General features: G+C 35.5%; 1 protein-coding gene across 2 annotated transcripts in view; it reads right to left on the bottom strand.

Annotated features, from left to right (window-relative positions):
* Positions 1 to 18844, bottom strand: part of LOC149572533 (fanconi anemia group I-like protein) — a 94956-nt gene extending 76112 nt beyond the window's left edge. Inside the window, exons 1-2 of one of the 2 annotated variants that reach the window (XM_089813649.1) lie at positions 18122 to 18844; positions 16752 to 17239 (exon numbers count right to left, since the gene is read on the bottom strand). In XM_089813649.1, the coding sequence (XP_089669775.1) occupies positions 16752 to 17239; positions 18122 to 18715 (1082 nt within the window). In that variant the 5' untranslated portion in view covers positions 18716 to 18844. Of the gene's footprint in view, positions 1 to 16751; positions 17240 to 17471; positions 17551 to 18121 lie in introns of those variants that run through there. The other variant, XM_089813650.1, reaches the window with a different exon arrangement.
* Between the last annotated feature and the right edge of the window lie 581 nt (positions 18845 to 19425).

The raw sequence follows: 19425 nt of genomic DNA, 5'->3' as shown, positions 1-19425 counted from the left end.
CCATTCTCAAATAAAATGGATCTGCATTAAATATTTCCCATTGAAAAATATTTTCATCTTATCACTGAATGGTTCTTGATTCTTTCAAAGCCAACTTGCTAGGCCCTTTCAAATCGGCATTTGCCAGCCCAATAGGTAATTTCAGAACTCATAATGTTTTTGGGAAAGGTTTCCAAGTATTTCAGAGATTCACCTTTCATCAAGCAAGGTAACACGATGCCCCCTATCAGAACTTTGAAGCCCTATTGGGGAAAATTATGGTTTTTACAAACTTAAGTCAAATTCATCGAATAGTCATTAAGTCCATTTGGATTTCCATGCTTCATTGGGTTGGATACATGCAGATTGGGCCGGACCATAAGGCTTTCAAAAATTTCAACATGATATTGCCAATCGCATTCCATTAGGGTTTAGAATGTTTTCTTGCTAGCATTTAATTAAAAACATCATTCCCTCCAAATTAGCACAGCAAAACCAGATTTTCCTGAGTTTAATTACAAGAATGTTTGGATCCTCATTAAATACAATTCATCTCTCCATCAATTTACTTTGCCACTTTACTCCAACCATAGTTACAAAGTTAATGCTCCAATAAACTTCACAATTTTGAAGCTTATTAAGTTTTTTAATTTAATTTAACCTCTCCCTTAATCAAATTTGTGTCCTTCAGGATTAAATTTGAGGCTTCTTATAATTAAATTTGTGCCCATTCTCAAATAAAATGGATCTGCATTAAATATTTCCCATTGATAAATGCTTTCATCTTATCACTGAATGGTTCTTGATTCTTTCAAGGCCAACTTGCTAGGCCCTTTCAAATCGACATTTGCCAGATCAATAGGTAATTTCAGAGCTCGTAATGTTTTTGGGCAAGGTTTCCAAGTATTTCAAAGATTCGCCTTTCGTCGAGCAAGATAACACAATGCCCCCTATCAGAACTTTGAAGCCCTATTGAGGACAATTATGGTTTTTAGAAATTTAAGTCAAATTGATCAAATAGTCATTTAGTCCATTTGGATTTCCATGATTCATTGGGTTGGATACATGCAGGTTGGGCCAGACCATAAGGCTTTCAAAAATTTCAACATGATATTGCCAATCACATTCCATTAGGATTTAGAATGTTTTCTTGCTAGCATTTAATTAAACACATCATTCCCTCCATATTGGCACAGCAAACCCAGATTTTCTGGAGTTTAATTACAAGAATTGTTTGGCTCCTCATTAAATACAATTCATCTCTCCATCAATTTACTTTGCCACTTTACTCCAGCCATAGTTACAAAGTTAATTCTCCAATAAACTTCACAATTTTGAAGCACTTTTTGTTAAACTTGAGGCTAGCTAGGTTGAAATTTAAATTTAAATAAGGATTGGAAACCATCACTTAGGCAGGCAAAACCATTAATCACCAAGTGGAAAACACCCTACATGTAGGCAAAGGTTAAACTCTTTAAATTGGAAACCATCAAACGTCAAGTGGAACCACTACCCACTTAGGCGAAACTTCTGTGTGACATGGAAACCACTCATGACTTGGAAAAATTACACAATTGCTTGGTGGAAATGTACACCAACTTGGGCAATGCACAACCAATGTGCAGTGGAAATCAAGAGTGACTTAGGAAAGCTTGAAATTGCAAAGTGAAAATTAGGCTTTAAGAGAGGTGCAACTAATGCGCAATGGAAATCAAGGGTGACTTAGACAAGCTTGACAATGCAAAGTGGAAATTAGGCTTGACTTAGGAACTATATGCGATGTGGAGTGGAAATTACCATGTGTTTAGGCAAGTACATGTAAAGTGAAGTGGAAATCACCATACAGCTAGGTAAATATGCAGAATAATGCGAAAGTCCATATAAACTTAGGCAAAGTCCATTTCTCATCAACATAGCTTCCTCAAAGCAATAATCGCCACAAATTTTATATTTCCACAAATAGTAACACCACATGATTAAAATATTACCAAGTTTGATTTCACTCCATGAAGACCAGTTTCACCAAGTTTGATTTCATCAACACGAAGAATGTTGCTCAACCAATTTTCTCTTCAAGGCCAACTCTTCATTATGTTCTCTCTAAGGTTCTGAAAATGTTGCAAAACTACCCAATGCCAATGCTAACACCTGCAGCCAACCGCCAACCTAAACACCTGCTAAAAGGAAACAAAAAGAGGGGTATCTATGCCTCATGGAGTGATCGTGTGAAAATCTCATAAGTGCTTGGAAAGAGATTTCCAACACCTATAAGAAGTTGATAAATGGAAAATATAAACAAAAGTTATGCCTCCTGGAAAGAGTTGCACAATTCTACTACAAGTATGGCATAATGGTGGCACTCAAGTAGCACCACAAGAAACATATCAATAGTGTTGGCATGCTAATGACAATTGGACAACACATCAATCATTGGGCACCCATGGGTGTTGGCAATGTGTTCCTGCATTTTGTCACCACAAAATGTTGGTAACAACACCACACTTTTCAAGCTAGTTTCGCCTATCTCTAACTTTGAAATTGATATTCAATTAATTAATTGTTTTGCTGACAGCTGTCGTCAAGTCTTTTTCATTTTGTCTTTTGTCGAGCCTTTGGTTGATTTTTGAAGCCTTTGTCATCCTTTTCTTTGCTTTTGAGTTTGCGTTTGTTGGTTTTTAGTCCTTTGGTTTTGCTCGTGTCATGCCTTTCACTTTTCCCTTCGATTCGATCTAACCTAGAGCTCAATCGGAATCATCAGTCAAGAGATATGCTCGTTTTAGTGCCTCAAAAGTGGACATTTTTGGTGCAACAACACAAATTAAAAATATGATGTTATTTGACTTTCACTTTTTGATAAATACAACCTAAATTCATTTTTTGTTATGTTTTTAAGTTACTTTAACTTTAAATCTTTCACTTAAAGTGACTATATAACTATATAGTTCAAGTTTAATTTTTTATTTTAAATCAAATACTCATTTAAATGTTACTTTTTAAATTATGTTTATATGTTGTATTTTTTATATGATATATAAATATTATTTATGACCCCTTTAATAACATTTTTATGAAATTAAGTGGATTAAATGACTTTAAGTTATCAAAAGTGGACATATTACATGTCACTGCATATAAAGTTCAACTTGGTGGACTTTTTTGATGTCATTACATCAAAAGGCTATCATAAGTGAACCTTTTTTGGTGTCATTGCATCAAAAGGTAAGTTTTTTATCTTTACATCCAAAATGTGAGATGTAACTTAAAATGTGCATTCCCCTCCAAAAGATGCAATTTTGATTGCTTGTACATTTTAAAACATGCTATTGACCCAAAAAGGTCCGATTTGCCTTATTTGCTCATTTTAAAACATGTCATTGACCTCAAAAGGTCTGATTTAAATTAAAGCATGTTTTAATATGTGTATTGGCCTCCAAAAAGTCTTATTTTGAAGAAATGCATGTCTTTGCCCTCCAAGAACCTAATTTTGATCATAAAGAGAAATTTTTTTGATGGATTTGCATGGGATCCTCTCCATTGGAGGCCTTTTTACTTGACAATGATTTTCCTTGCATCAAAAATGGATCAAAAGTGCCCAAAAACATTATTAGAAGCTCAAATCTAAGGCATGTTTTGAAGAAATAAGCAAATAACTCCATTTTATCAATATTTTTGCTCCAATACAAATTGATTTGACTTTATTTGGGGATTACATTGTATGTTGATGCATATTTTGGTGTTTAAACACCAAATCGATTTGGTCTTGCATCTTGGTGAAAAACATTTTTCACCAAAAACGTCCCAAGCACATGCATCTCAAAAACGTTGGATCTTGGAGCAATCTTAGGGTGCGTTTTGGCATCTTTTAACAACTATTCCTTGTTTATTGCCTTTTCCCATTCGAATTTGTAAAAGGTTGAAAGATTCAAATGTTTTTGGAAAAAATTTCAACATTGGAGCATCTTTCGCCTTTTTCGGCACTTAATCTTCATGCAAGTAGACTCTTTCTTTCTTGCCATTTAATTTGTGCTTATCTTGCTGATTTTATGCACATAATTGCTTGATGATTGCCACTTGTTGAAATCTATGCCATGGAAAGTGCATTTTTCTTTTCAAAATGAAGAATTTGTTCATCTTCATGTTTTTGGTTCTTTCCCAAGTTCCAATTTCGAATTTGAGTGTTGAAGTGTTTTGCATCTTGGCATGTTTGAGTCACTTTCCAAAGGTACATTTTTCTTTGTGTTTTTGTGTTTTGTGTTTGCTTGCCGATTTTCTTCACTTTGGAGAAGTCACAAGTTCTTTCCCAAGAACTTGTTGCTTCACTTCATGCAAAAGCATCATCACATTCCACATTTTGTTTCCGTGTCACAACACCTCACCTCTCATTTGATGAATGTGATTACATGTTTTTCATCTCATTCACCATCCACACATGGATCTCACTTTTCACATCCATTCACCCGACACGATTAAACAAAATGTTTTCCGATTCTATTTTCACTCATCTACTTTTCGCATCCATTGGCACGACACGATTACACGAAATGTTTTACGTGTAATTACATCCAAAAGATTCGATTTTGATTAAAGTCAATTTTTGAAAAGTCAAAAAGATGTCATTTTTATTTCCCATGTACTTTGACTTCTCCTTTTCACCTAAAGTGACTATAAAGCTCATTATCCCTCTTCCATTTTTCATTTCCATCCCTCCATATGCATTTGCACCTTCGTGAGCAAATATATGTTTCCGCATCTTTACATGTTTTCCATCTCATCCTCTGTTCGCACTTGCATGTAATGTGCATCCTCCATCTACATTTGCATCTCATCTCACCTTCCATCTCCCAATACATGTATTTACATGTACTCATTTTTCATGCAATAATACCTTGAAAACCCTACGTTACATTTGAAAATCAACAATCTTCATTCGCACGCATTCCTATGCATTCCTTCTTCACGCATTCTCATTTCATTTCATCTTCCATGTTTTCACTTTCATAACACTTCATTCCGCTTTCCATTCATTTCATTTTCATCCATTGCATATGCATATGATTTCTTTGAGATCATCTCATTGAATCTACCAAGTCTACAATTTGTTTCCAAATGTTTGTTGATCACAAATCAACTTGTATGGCAATTTCCTCTAATGATGTATTTATGTTTTGGGATTTTTGCGTTGCAACACAAGCACAAGAAATGTCCTCACCATCAAAATCCAAAGGCAAAATGAAATATCAATATGATAAAGAATTGGCTCATGTAGCTCCCTCATCAGTCATATCTATTCTTGATAACGTGATGGACACAAAGATTGGTCATGTGGACGTGGTTGCTTTTTTGCACAGAGTTAAAACTTCAGTTGCCCATTTAATGAAGTGTATCAAAAGAAATAACATTCACTTGGTGTCTACATTCCCTATGGCAATCATAGAACCTGATTTCATTCTTCGATGTACGCGGCATTTTACTCCAAAGACAAATTATCAAGGACGTTGACGGCAAGGTTGTCATTAGTCTTGATCCTAAGGCCATTGAACAAATCTTCAAGGTTCCACATATAGCAAAGTGTGTAGATTTGACCAAGGAATCATCTTTGGCATGTTGGGATGGGCAAAAAAGTGATTATCATAAGTATGTCAACCTATATTGGTTTTACAATAAAAGAAACAACTTCTCTAGATGGTCAAAGACCGTTCATCGGTCTAACTTCAGACAGGAATATAAGGATCTCATCATCTTTCTTAGCAGAATTTGCGGACTTAAAGATTCTACTAATTTCAAGCCATGGATGTATAAGTTTATGTTTCAAATCATGGAGAATAAAGAACACATCTTTTGGGGAGAGCTCATTAGCACTGCACTTTGCCAATAGATACTCAATGTGGGAACTTCAACGCCTTTCTACATGAACTCTTACCTTATTTACATTGTTGCTGCCATGGGATCTTTCTCTGGCCTCTCAACCAAGGGAGATCGTCTTCAAGTTTCTATTTGGGATTACTATGACTAAATCACTTTGGTAAATAGTAAATTTCATTACAGAAGAGTCCAAGACGCCTTCTTTGGGCATTTCTGATGTTTGTTCAATAAACAACTATCTGTCAAAAGAGTATCTAATCCGGCATAGGAGAAGGTGAACCAATACGGCTGTATTTTCATTCAATTTCCAACTTTCACATACTTGAGAGTTGCATATTTCAAAGGCGAGCCGTATACCTTACCTAGGTATGCTACAGATCAAATCATCTTGATGGAGCTAACTAGACAACTCATGGACATGCAGAGTGATTGGCATGCTATGCATAGGCCTAGTTTCAGCATTACCTCAACTAAATCCTTGGCTATTGGTAACTATTCGATCATTTATGTACCTAAAGCAAAGAACATGGAAGCAGAGTTGCAGTTGATCACCTTGAAGAAGTTCAAAGCCAAATTTGACTTTGATTACCAAGAGATGAATTCTCAAATGAAAAGAGCTTACACTCATATTCATCACATTGAGGACATCTGAATTGATATAAGGACAAAGCTTGACATCATGAAGATGGACTATTGCAGATTAACGCTGCAGCGGATAATCGATTTTACCATGTTAGAGATCCCTTTAAATTTCCAAGTTGAAGATGACGGCGACATCCTTGATCTGGTGTTTCATCAAGTCAGTTTTGATAAGAAGTGCCCTTTTCCTATCCAATGGCAACAAAATGAAGGTATGTCTATCATGGACAGATTTAAATCTATCTTGGTAAACACCAACAAATGGTTGAAAAATAAAGGCCTTAAAAGAGAAAATCCTAAGATGGGCTTGGATTGTAGAAGTTTTGGTTCTCCTGGCAGGAAGTCACAACTGGAAATCACAGGGAAAGATGGTGCCTCATCTTCTGATGCTAAAGTTTCCCTCAAATTCAAATTGAAGGGTGGAAAAGGAGCCAAATCATCTCAAATCTCTAAACCAATTCAAAAGTCAAAGGACGAATCAAAAGAAGAATTGGAAACAGAATCTGATAAAGACGATTCAAATGAAGAAGGGGAAATCATGATCATATCTCCCCCAAATCCTACACAAGCTTGTGCACCTTCTATACATGAAGAGTCTTTTCTGCATGAAGTAGATGATGATGCGGATTCATTCTCCATTGTTTTCACTCCTTCCATTCTACTCTTGGAAGTCAATGCAATGGCTCTTCCTATTTCTTTTGTTGCTCCTTGCATTCCCCCAAATGAACAATATGAACATTTAGTAGATGTGATTGAGGATTTTCCAACTTTACAAGTGTTCAAGTTTCCCAACTTCATACATCTTTGACAGGGTTTGAGCTTTTCATGACGAAGTCTTCTCAGCATGTTCCCATGCCTTCAGTTATGCAGACTAAATCTTGTTTTGTTACAACGGAAATACAATCTGGATCAATGCCAATAGTTTCCACTATATCTGCTTCTACAGACGAAGGTTTTAGCCCGCCTACATGGTTGAGCAAAATAACAACGAAGAGCAGAAAAGTGGTTGTTCCTCCAAGCAATCTCCCTGTTAAGAAGACCAAGCCCAAATCTTTAAAAGATAAGATTTTTTCAAGGATTTTGGTTGATTCAAATGAAACCAAATTTGTTTAAGTTGCTGAGCCCTTGGTGGATAAACCTGTTAAGGAACTTACTTGTTCTAATTACAAGTTTACTAAGGTTGAAATCGGAAAGCAATCACGTTTGAGTTGTTTGCAAGATGCTCAAGATGCATTAGCTAATATATCAAAGAGCAATGATGAGCTATGGAAAAAGGAAAATCAACTAAAACAAGAGGTCTCTTGTTTGAACGAGGTCATTCGGCAACAATCTTCTCAAAGTGTTGTTGTTATGTCTCGAACATCTAAGGAGAGAAAGTTGATTGAAGCCGCTAAGTCTTGGATACAGGAAATCATTTCTGAAGGAGTTTGAGCCATTGCGGAGACATTGGCAGTCCTTAGGCGCGTCAAAGAAATGAATGAAATGGAGCAAAATTTGATTTATTCGTTGACTCAAGAAGCATATAACTTGAAGGAAATCCTTAATGACTGGAATGAAATGGTAAGATTTGATTGGATGCCTTGGTCTCATGTGACGTTCTTCCATCATGTGAAATGTTCTTCAAATATCAAGGGCTCATTGGTTACAAAGAGGAAACACTGAGGAAAATGATCACAAAGTTGCAGGCAGCCTTCGAAGATTGTCAAGCAATTGAAGCAAGTGTTATTTGTGATTTGGAACAGATGGGATGCCATGTTATTGATGAATCCGGTAATCACATTGCAATAGAAAGAGTAAAATCAGAATATACAATTGGGATTAATGCTGATGTAGATTCCCAAGACTTTGGTTCACACACAATGAACAAGTTTGTCTTGTATAAATCCTAGATGAAAAACTTGTTGGATATTATGGCAGCAAATTCTAAAATTGTGCAATCAGCGTATGCAAATGCAGTGAGAGTATAAGCCATATCGAAGACCATGAAAATTGCTGATCTTCCCATAGTACGTGACATCATCGTCAAATTCAAAGTGTTGATAAACAATCTTCGAGATTGTTGTTTTTGTTTTTATTTCATGTTAGTAGTTGTAAAAGGATGCAAATTACATGTATGCAAAAGGATATAATGCGAGTTGCATGTGTCATTGCATGTAACCCTATATTTTCTCCTGTAGTTAGAGTAGGTCAAAGTCGGTTGAGTTGCTCCCACTTTTTCCTCCACCTTTTTCTCAACTCCTGTACCTATATAAAGGAGTGCCCCCTCATTGTAAAATCATCATTATCTTTATGCAAGAGAGCTCTAGAGAAATCGTGTCAACGGAACTTTGTTTGTGTAAGCACTATTTTGAGAGAAAGTGAATACAAAGGAGCATTTGGGACTTAACTTTGATTAAGTGAGATTGTTACTGGTATGAGTTATAATCTTTGTCTAGAATTCATATAAGTTATCTTTGATTCATGTTATCTTGTGTTTTCGATAATTGTATCTTGTGAATTGAATAGAAAAGAGTTAAGAAGCAGTTGGAGCCAGAGCTTTGACCAGGAACAATTGTGGAATTATATAGCTAGAAGCTTTGTCTGTGGCTTATACTTCCTTCTTAATTCGCAAAATAGTTAAGTTATTCTTACTTTTAGGAGTCTTTGTGCCCTAATTGTAAAGTTTTTTCATATAGAAGTACGACCGAACTTAGAGCCAAACCGATACATTTTCAACTAGCCTTTGAGTTAGTGAAGGCTTATCGGTATCACTGTTTCCAACTCTTGATAGAAGTGTACTTAGAAATTCACCCTACCCATTACTTGCTCCACAAGTAAGTGGATTCTTTCTTGAAAGATAAGAAGAAAGGATATTGATAACACGCATTTTATAAAAATCTCTCAACTTCTTGCTTACCTTGAGTTGATCCAAGGAACAGTGAGAAGGGAGAACCTTCTCTTTAAGGTAGGAGAGACTCTGTCTCACACATTGTGGCTGGTCAACCTATTTTGCGACTGGATTTTTACCCAAAACTGTTAGTTGCAAAATATCCACCCAACACAATGGAAGGAATGAGTGAACTCAATCATGCCCGACCAATGTAGGTACAAGATTTGGGGACCCTAGCCTTGAATGTTTTGTTGGTTTATATTTTTTAAATATTTCTTCAAGTTAATGATTTTTACTAGGGTCAATATTTTATTTATTTATTTTTTTCGCTTTTGTGACTCCAATAGTTAGGGTTGTACAACTAGGGTTAGGGGCTAAAACGTTTTGCAATTTTTTAAACTTATCAAGAATAGGTTGAATTTTATATCAAATTTCATTTCTTGGCCATCTTAGATCCAATGGTGATATCCATTTTGCACCAAGTGGTCATCTGCAAGACTTCCCCTTTCAAAACCCTCATTTGAAAGCACATCCAAGAAGCCTTTTGACACTACATTTCTCACCCCCCAAACAAGGAACCAACTCATTATAACAGTGAACCCAAAACCCTTGCATTTGCAATAAAACAAGCTACAAATGTGTTCCATACCTTGTAATGCCTGATATCTTTCCAGCAATAGCCATGGCTTCAACTTTGCATCTACTCCACTCAAGCTAGGCTTATACTTCTACATCCAACAATAAAAACTTTGATAGCACTTGTTAGGAAATATTATAGCAATACCCAATTACTTAAATCCATTTCTTACATAACCCATGTCAGAAAAGCATACATACAAGATTATAGAATAACCACTATACAATGATCGTATAGAAAAGTGACAAGAGAACACGAGTATACCCCAAGAAAACCCAAATAGATGGAAAAACTCAACCTCCAAAAGCATCCATGTTCATTGTACTATTCAGCGAAAAGACATTAAAATACACTTAGAGAGGCTCCATGAATACCTCTAAACCATCAAGTCTCTCTGATGCCTCCCCCATAGATCCAAACACGAATCTGCACATCCTATGTCATGCTTTCGATAAGCACTTTTTAGAAAAAATTAAAATATGACAACTTAGTCAAAGCCCCAACTAACCAACCTTTGTCAACTATTATTGAGTTTTCTTTTATAGAAACAAGCTCACACAAAACTATCAAAGTCATATTAAAAATAATGATGTCAATAATACCATGAGAATACAAAACCTTTAACCCCTCGTTTTATATAGGGTACTAAGTTTTCACTTTACTAAATGTATCCCCCAATATTGAGCTAAGCACTTTTTCTATATGAGACCCCCCATTAAAGTTTTCCAAGGTAACATACAATACATATAATGGCCCCAAGAATGTTAACTTCTAGATGCACCCCCTAGGTCCCCTAGGTGCACCACAACCTAATAATAATCAAAGTTCCCAAATTCGTTGGGATTCACCCAACCTCAATGAGTCACAGGTTGTGTGGTCGCAGGCAAGTCTTAGGAGCCTAAACTTGGATTGGATTGAGTCTAGACCTGGCCTCACCTAACTCACAATTCGGGCAAGTCCTACAAGTCCCGACGTCAAGACTCAGCTGGTGATGCAACTCTTTTTTGCAAAAGAAAAACATAACATGCTATTTGTTCATTGCAGCCCTAAAAGATCATCATCTCATTGTATTGGAAAGAACATAGAAGTGTAAGATTAAAAGGAAAACAAGAGTCCATAGAAATGCAACCAGCAAGACGAAGAGCTTAAAAAACTTCAACAAATCACATCGGGACAGCATTAAACTTGCATTTGGAGCATCAAAGAATCCATTCCAGCGATTGCAAAGAGGTAACAGTGAAATTTTATGGACTTTTTTTGGTCTTTTTTGTATTTTCTAATAAACAATCTTCATTGTTTCTTCTTAATTTTCCACTTCTTGAAGTTGAATGTTTTCCTTTCAAATCCAAATTTCAGACTTCGATGAAATAACAATAAAAAAACCTACCTTTTTCAAGAAAAGGTTGTGAATATGTATTTACAAGTAGGGTTTGTTTATTTTTCTTTCTTTCAAGCTTGAAGCTTAACTTTGAATTTGAAAGGAAAAGAATCAAGATTCAAGAATCGAAAAGGATTTAAACTATACACTTTTTTGGTTTGTATTATAGTTAATAAAACACAATGCACAAAATTCAGATGGTAATCTTTTTGTAAAATTGTCTTATTGCAGCAGCTTTGAAATTTTGTAAATGTTTCCCTTTATGAATGCCTATAGAGGATTATCCTACAATAGCAGCCAAAAGATTAGTCTTTCCCTTATCCCACCCTTCCATATATGTAAATCATTGAGATGGTTATGATAAACAAATCATTCTCACTGAATTACAAAAGTGTCCCTCAACAAAATCTTGGCGTCCTTCAACAAAATCTGCCAGACACCAAGAAGCTAAATCCCATAAATAGTCAGCATTTCTATCATACAAAAACAAATGCATTCTTAAGGCCTTGAAATGTGGGTCATTTTCAAAGAAATGACTAGTAATGGTAAATCCTCACATCCATCAACTTTTAAATGGCTCAAAGTCAATCCCAATTAAACCAACTTTCCTTACATGAATTATTCCGTTATGTTTCACAATTGTTGTATTGTCACAATGATGTGAATGGCTATTCATATGTCCTCCCATTAAATAATCGTGACCAAACTTATCAGAAATGGTTGAAGAGCAACATCAAAAGATTGACAACGTGATTGGACTGAGTAAGGTCTCTTATCAACAACTGATCAATAATTTACTAAGGACACCTTTGATCTTTAAAGAGATGATAATTCTTCATTAATAGACTATTTGATAATGTGCTTATGAACCCAAGGGAGGCGATTGATCCTAGCTTTTTTTAGCTCTTGCTTAATCTAATAGTTTCGTAATTAGTTCTTTTGTTGTGTTTATTAAAATGTTGGATTATCCTAAGGTAACTGACCTTAGTTTCATCACTCACCATGTCAAAGTTTTATAGCTTTGTGTACTTGTAGGTTTTAAGCCGCTTTATTTAATATACATATTAAACTTTTATCAAAAAATAAGCATATGCCATCTACAATCAAAATTTGATATTTATAGGCAAAAGCCTACAACACAATGGTAAATTTTGAACCTCTTATTTGGAAGGTTTTGGGTTCAAGTCTACTCGAGCTCAATGAATAATAATAATAATTAACCTTGGCTTCAGCCTATTACCAATCAACAAAAAAATGGTATTTGTGTAAGAAAGTGATTGACAAAACATCAACACAAACTATATTTAAAGCATACCATTTAATGTAGATATGTGATAGACATGTATCCTATAGCTTTATTTAATATACATATTGAACTTAAATCATAAAATAAACATATGCCATCTATAGTTAAAATTTGATATTTATGTAGAAAATTATTGACAAAACATCAAAGCAAACTATATTTAAAGAATACCATTTAACATAGATTGTGATAGATGTGTATCTCGTCAAGAAATACATTTATGAAAATAATCCATTAGAACCTCTGTGCATAATGGCAACATAAATTGTTTACAATTTTTAAGAAAATCAACTGCAGGTGCAATATACACCTTAAAGCCCCAAAACATTTTATTTGCTCGGAAACATAAGCTTGATGTAGGAGCATCCTACGGGTTGAGTAACCTTGCATCACTAAAAAAGATTACCTTTCATTTTGCTTTGTATTGGTTAGTCTACATGTCAGGATAGTTGTTATGCTTTTGTTTTAAGTATGCACTGTAAAATTTGACATTCAACTTTAGTTGTGTGATTGAGAATCTAAGTAATCTACAACATTACCATGAAAGCCATTGTTGTGGCATCAGTACCACATGAGGGACATAAGATGAAAGAAACCATTGCCTATAGAGTGAAATTTAAAGAAAGGTACAAGTGGAGGTTGGATACATTGAGGAGTCATTCTTTAGCCAGCAAGTGGAAAACAACACATCCTCTTGTCAACTATGCTAGACTCTTATAAATGGTTGAGAGGCATTCAAATGGCACTAGAAGGCATTCCAATAATGTTGGAATGGACTAAAACAAGGATATTACACTCACAACTTTGGGATTAATTATGCAATTGGTATTGAAATTGATATGATGGGCTATACGAGTTCGGATTGGGTGAGAAAATCTTAAGATTGGAAATCCACTTCAAGTTACAACTCACTTGGTTCAAATATTAATTGTTCGTTACGCAAAAAGTTCTATCTTCAAATGAGAGCAAATATAGGGGATTGTTAATGCCACCACTAAGGTCACTTGGCTTCAACTATTCTCATTTCATATCCAATTTAGACAACTAGCAATCATATTTTGTGACAGCTAAAATGCCATCCAAATTTCGTGGAACCCAATCTATAATCAACAACCCAAGTACGTAAAGGGTCACATGCACTAAAATCGAGAGCTTATCCTTGGACGAATAATTGATCTTCAATACTATCCAGCTTTTCTCAAATTATCAATGTATTCACCAAACCCTCAAAAAGCATCTACAATTATCTCCATATACAAGTTTTGTTGGGTGTGAAGGAGGCTTCATCTTCAAGGGCATTACTTAGTCCTTATTTCTCTCTCTACTCTAGGGGGGGCTGCTCTTTCTTTATTTGGGGTTATTGTATCTTTCCTTTACAAGTTAGATGGATGGGAAGTTTTCCTATAAGGGTTGCTTAGGAAGAGACAAGAGGCTAGTTTGTTTCTATGTATATGGGCACCTTATAAGACTTTATTTGTTAGTTCCAAATTACACTAAGTAGGTGTTCATCTTTCAAAAATATTTTCCTCAAATAGACAATATGTATTTTTCCTCCACAATTAGTTTAGCTTGCTTAACTGTAATGAGTGGGTCAAATGTTGATCTATGGCATCTTTTCATAAGTGTCTCCCACCTAGTTTTCAGCAATGTGTTACATTTCTCACTAGTTTCTCTTGCCTCCCCTTTTTCCTATATATGTATCCACCTCTAAAATGTAATCATGTGAGATTTCTTTTTCATTTTGCTTATTGCAAATTTATGCCTCTTGAGCATTTGTATGCCTTTCAAATTATTAGAAACTAACTTTATTGTGCTATCTTGGTTTGATATTATTTGAATTAACAAGTTTATAGTATCTTCTCCATTTACTTTTGGGTTAATATCCATTTCATAAATTCTAACAATGGTACATCTACATTGAGAACTAGTTGTGTTTCGGTTTGAAGTGTGCATTGTGTTCCCTAGTGTGCAATTTTGGTTATGTTTAGGAGCTTGAGTAATTTATTGTGTTACCTAAATGCCATTGATTGTGACATTGGTGCCATACAGAGCCACAAGCTAAAGCATACTATTGCCTTTTTAAAGATAGACTAAACCATTCCAAAACAGCATAAAGTACAATGTATCACCAAGGTGCCACATGTAATTGCACAAGCATTGGGAAGGTTTATAGGATCTTGTCCACAAATTGGAGACTATATATATTGAGGAGTCATTGTATATCTGATAGATGAAAAACGGCAAACACTTCTTTGTTAGTTATGCAAAATTAAAGTGCTCGGTTGGCTTTCATACATGTGTGAGAATGACAAAGAACCTATTGAGCTACATGCTGGAAGCCAAAGAGTCAAGTTTATCGGAGCTTTGGTTGCTAACAAGTAGAATGAAAAAGAATTCAAGTCCACATATGCATGGAAGATCAACCATCACCACATCAACATAAATGTGGAAAATCCTACTAAAAGTAGGAATTAAGTCTCAATTGAAGTCAAGCACAAGAAACTGAAATGTTGCAAACATGTTGCTAGAGTTGGAGCATGGGCACAGTTGGGCTTGTAAAAGGGTTTAGATACAATGAATATTCATTGCTTGGGTAGCATAGGACAAGTTGGGTTCCACACAATTTTGGAACGACCACCAGGATTCACTGCAAATGTTGTTCTTCAGTCTTCTTGTGCTTTCATTTTGCAACTCTGACCAACTATCAACCAGTTGTTTATTTGACTGCTTGCTTTTTGCATCAAAACTATAGTGTCACTTGCATAAGGATTGTGAGCACCAAAGACAGAGCTAAGAGAAATGCAAGCTGAGAACCTAAAATTCTATAGTCGGACCTTTCTGGGAAGTCATTTTGATTTCTGTTCAAGCATTATAGGTTAAACACTTGAAAGTTGCCAGCCACATGTGTGGACTTATCTAATGCACATGTAAGAACAAGAAAAAAAATGTTCTGGGAAACAAAGTTAGATCTCATTTAATGGAGCTATACTATCGAAGGCAATCAATTCTATAAGTGCAAAATGGAACTTCACCTCAAAAATAGCAGAGCCTGCTGTTTAGTAGGATATTCTCCACTAACATCAAGATAGAGCAGTTGAAGACTTGTCACAGCTGTTCGTGTTATTTGCCAACATGGATATTAGTTTACCCTAGGCTCCATATATCATTGAGCTGAGGTGAAAATTTGATATCCAGAAAACTATTTCATTGTATACCATGAAACCTGCCTCATAGTAAAACTGCCAAATTCGAACACTTTACCTGAAAACCTGGCCAGCTATTTTTTAGCTTGAGATATTGACAGATTGTTAGAAAGGGGGGCTGGAGTTTTAGTGATAGTCATTCACGTGCTTTAAAAATTTGTTAGTTTTCTGTGATAGGCCAATTTACAATATTGGATGTAGACTACTCGAAAACTAAAACAGAGCTGCGAATTCCATCTCTGTGTGACTATTCTACTGCACATTTCTTATGAATTTTCTTCTTTATCAGTACATGCTAAAATTTCAGTGGTACGCTCCATTAATAGATACATTAGAGCTGGTGAAAAGCTTAGGGGATGCACTCTACATAGTACCACTGAATGATAGTACATGAATTGGGCCCTTAATGCCACAAAAAAAATCTTCGTTAACATAAGACTACCTTAATGTCTAGACATTTTCATTGAGTTGTGAAGTTTTCTCCTAACACGAACTGAAGAAATTTAATGAGATTCATAAAACAAATTAAAACGAATTGGCACAAGTCTATGTTTCTCTGGTTAAGAATTTCAAGAAAGACTAAAATAAAAGGGCAGGCTACTGTAGGCTAGTGTTTGAATTATTAAGACCCAGGTAACGGTAACATGATTGCTTTCAAACGTTAGAAGGGACATTTTTAACAGTCTTAAGATAATCTATTACCAACTGACAGAAGGCATGCGGTTATTCTATTATATGTTACGGGGTCTCTTTAAGACAATCATTTAACAGGATTGATGAACAGGAAGAAACAACAGCATGCACGATAAACCAGAAAAACAAATTTCAATTAAAATTTACAAGCCATGAGAAATAAGCTTAATCTGGACTGACATTACCTTGCCTGTTTATAGTCTTGATGAGACTTCACCATCAATGTCCTCAAAAAGACCATGGAAACCTCTTCAAACCTTTGAATGCGTGCAATTGACAGTAATAAAGCAACAGTGAATGGTGCAATTGGCCGATGATCTGCACGAACCAAATTCAATAATTCTTGGCCTAGAGATGGATCCTGCTTAATTGCAAAATTCATGTGTAATAGCACTGTCCCCTCCACCTGTCGTAAAACCTCGGAAGATTTCTTCACACATGGCCCTTTGATAACTGGATTCTCCTGTGAAACCCTACACAGAACTTCACCAAACAGGTTAACTATCCCTCCCAGTACTAATTTTTTGTGCAAACCCTTGGAGGCAAAAAGCAGAAGCTGGTAAACAAGTGAAGGAAGATCCTGAGGATCCACTCTCTTCATGCAGCCAAAGATTTTATTCAAAAACTCCTCGACGTGTGACTTGTCCAATTGCATTTCACGCAGTAGAGTCACCTGTAATGAAACAAATAGCTGAACTCTATATATACAGAATAACATAAAAGCACACACATAAGCTACTAAGGTTACAAGTAAACCTATATATCCAATGAAATCGAAGAAAAAGGCATAAAACGATCTGTAAACAAGGACTGGAGAGAAAAAGGCAAAACAATCTATAAGGAAGGACACGCTACAGAATATTTATACCAAGCTGCTAAAATAACTAAAGATGCCATAAACATACTGCATAAATTAATTTTGAAAGAACGAGATGCTACAGAGAAACTGCTGAGACTACAGATATACACAACCATTTAATTTGCTGAGGAAACATATTATAGAGCAGTACTTAAAAATGATGCGCTCGCTTCTTACTGATTCTAGATGTACGAAAATATTCAATATACTTTTAAGACACCCTGCATAAATTACTCCTTAAAAACTACGAATTATTTATAAGACAGGACATGTACTCATTATGACCGCCCTCGAATAAGGATTTATCATGATTATTAAAGGAGTGGTGCACACCAGAATATCCGATGAATCAAAATAATCGATATATACCTGTATAAATAATCCTTAAAAAGTAATGAACTTCAGAAAAATAATAGGAAGCATAAATGTGTAGACAAGAATTTCATATGGATAAAAAACCATAATATCATCCTTCACAGATGACACGCTCCAAGAATCGGAATATTAAGTATGTATATGTGCCTAAATACATGAAACAGATTTCGATAAATACCAGCAAAATTAACCCCTAAAAGTAATTAAAACTCCAAAATACCTATACTGAATACAATTATCTGTATATTCCCAACATCTTCTAAGTACGTAGAGCTTTATATAATCTTTTGAAAAAATACAGTCAACAATGTACGTACTCACCATTCTGGTTAGCATCGTATTGGACCATTTCACATGCAATATTCGCTTTATAACAAACCCTGCATACTCTGAGCCAGTGCTCACCATCTCCTCCCCATCCTGCCCCGGCACTTTAACCTCGTGCGTCAGAGAAATAAACCTTAAAGCCCTCGGCAAAAGTCTGAGCTCGTGCCCGTCATCTGGACCGTCAATGGAATCCACATTTATGCATATAAATTCGGTTATAGATGGTAATAATGGTTTGGGAAGGGCGTCCATTTCTTGAACTATAAAATCAAAGCAGTCGATGCATTTTCTGTCGTTCTCAACAATTTTGGCTTGGAATAAAGTTAGACATTTCATAGCAAGTAACATCAAAAGCCTGGCAGGCCTCGAATCCTGGTCTTCCCTCGCAGAGCGTCCCAATATGAAGAACATGGCTCTGATGTAGTCCATTATTGCTTGTCCCGGATCTGGAACCCGCGACCTCTTATCGAGACAATTGAAGATGGTTTCATCGTCCTGGGACAAAATTAGATTTTCCAGCTGCTGAAAGGAAGACTCCGAGAAGCCTGCGGCTTTAACCTGTCGAATTATTTCATCGCCAAAATCCATCTGTTGTGTTAATCTCGCCGTAAGGATGAAATGGAATTTCTAAGATCTTTTGAGTAGAATTTATTAGCGTTCTGAGAAATTTCGATAAGATTTTCAGGGCAGTGCCGGAGGGCGAGAGATTTTAAAATTCGCGCCAAATAGAAGCATATTTATAGGCCTATTTCTGCGGGGTGTAAAATGCGATGTCTCACGCACCCCTGGCTACGGGGCTACGAGAATGTACCTATGTATAGTTTTATTTAATGATTAAACTAGGAGAGGTTCAACGGATAAGCTGATAGAGTATTTTAAAAATAATATCATTGTCTGAAATTGTATAAGGAGAGTATCAAATACTTGGACAGTTCTAATGGAATTGTTCACTTGATAGCTATACTTACTCACGTCATGCCCAAATTTTGACGACATTTCCCTGATACTTGTGACTTAAAAGTTATTAGTACAATTATGACTACCTAAAATTGAATAAAATGTACTTTTTGTTTTAAAAAGTAGCCAATGATGTGATGCCACATCATCTATGCAAATGTAAGTGGTATAGGCTAATTTCTCACAAAAAAGTATCAAAGACAAAATAAAGTCAAACTTTTTTTAATTCAAATTCACAAAAACATAGTGATTTTTTTAATTTTGTTTGTTGTTTTCGACTACAAATTATGCAAATCATGAAGATCAAACATTGAAATTTTTTTTTAAATTCATGATGTTCT

This window comes from Cupressus sempervirens, chromosome 2 (assembly GCF_028749045.1).
Source record: "Cupressus sempervirens isolate cs-2001-9-10 chromosome 2, ASM2874904v1, whole genome shotgun sequence".
In the NCBI taxonomy this organism is placed as follows: Eukaryota; Viridiplantae; Streptophyta; class Pinopsida; order Cupressales; family Cupressaceae; genus Cupressus; species Cupressus sempervirens.
The sequence above is the reverse complement of the archived record's forward strand: the minus strand, read 5'-3'. Positions and strand labels throughout refer to the sequence as shown.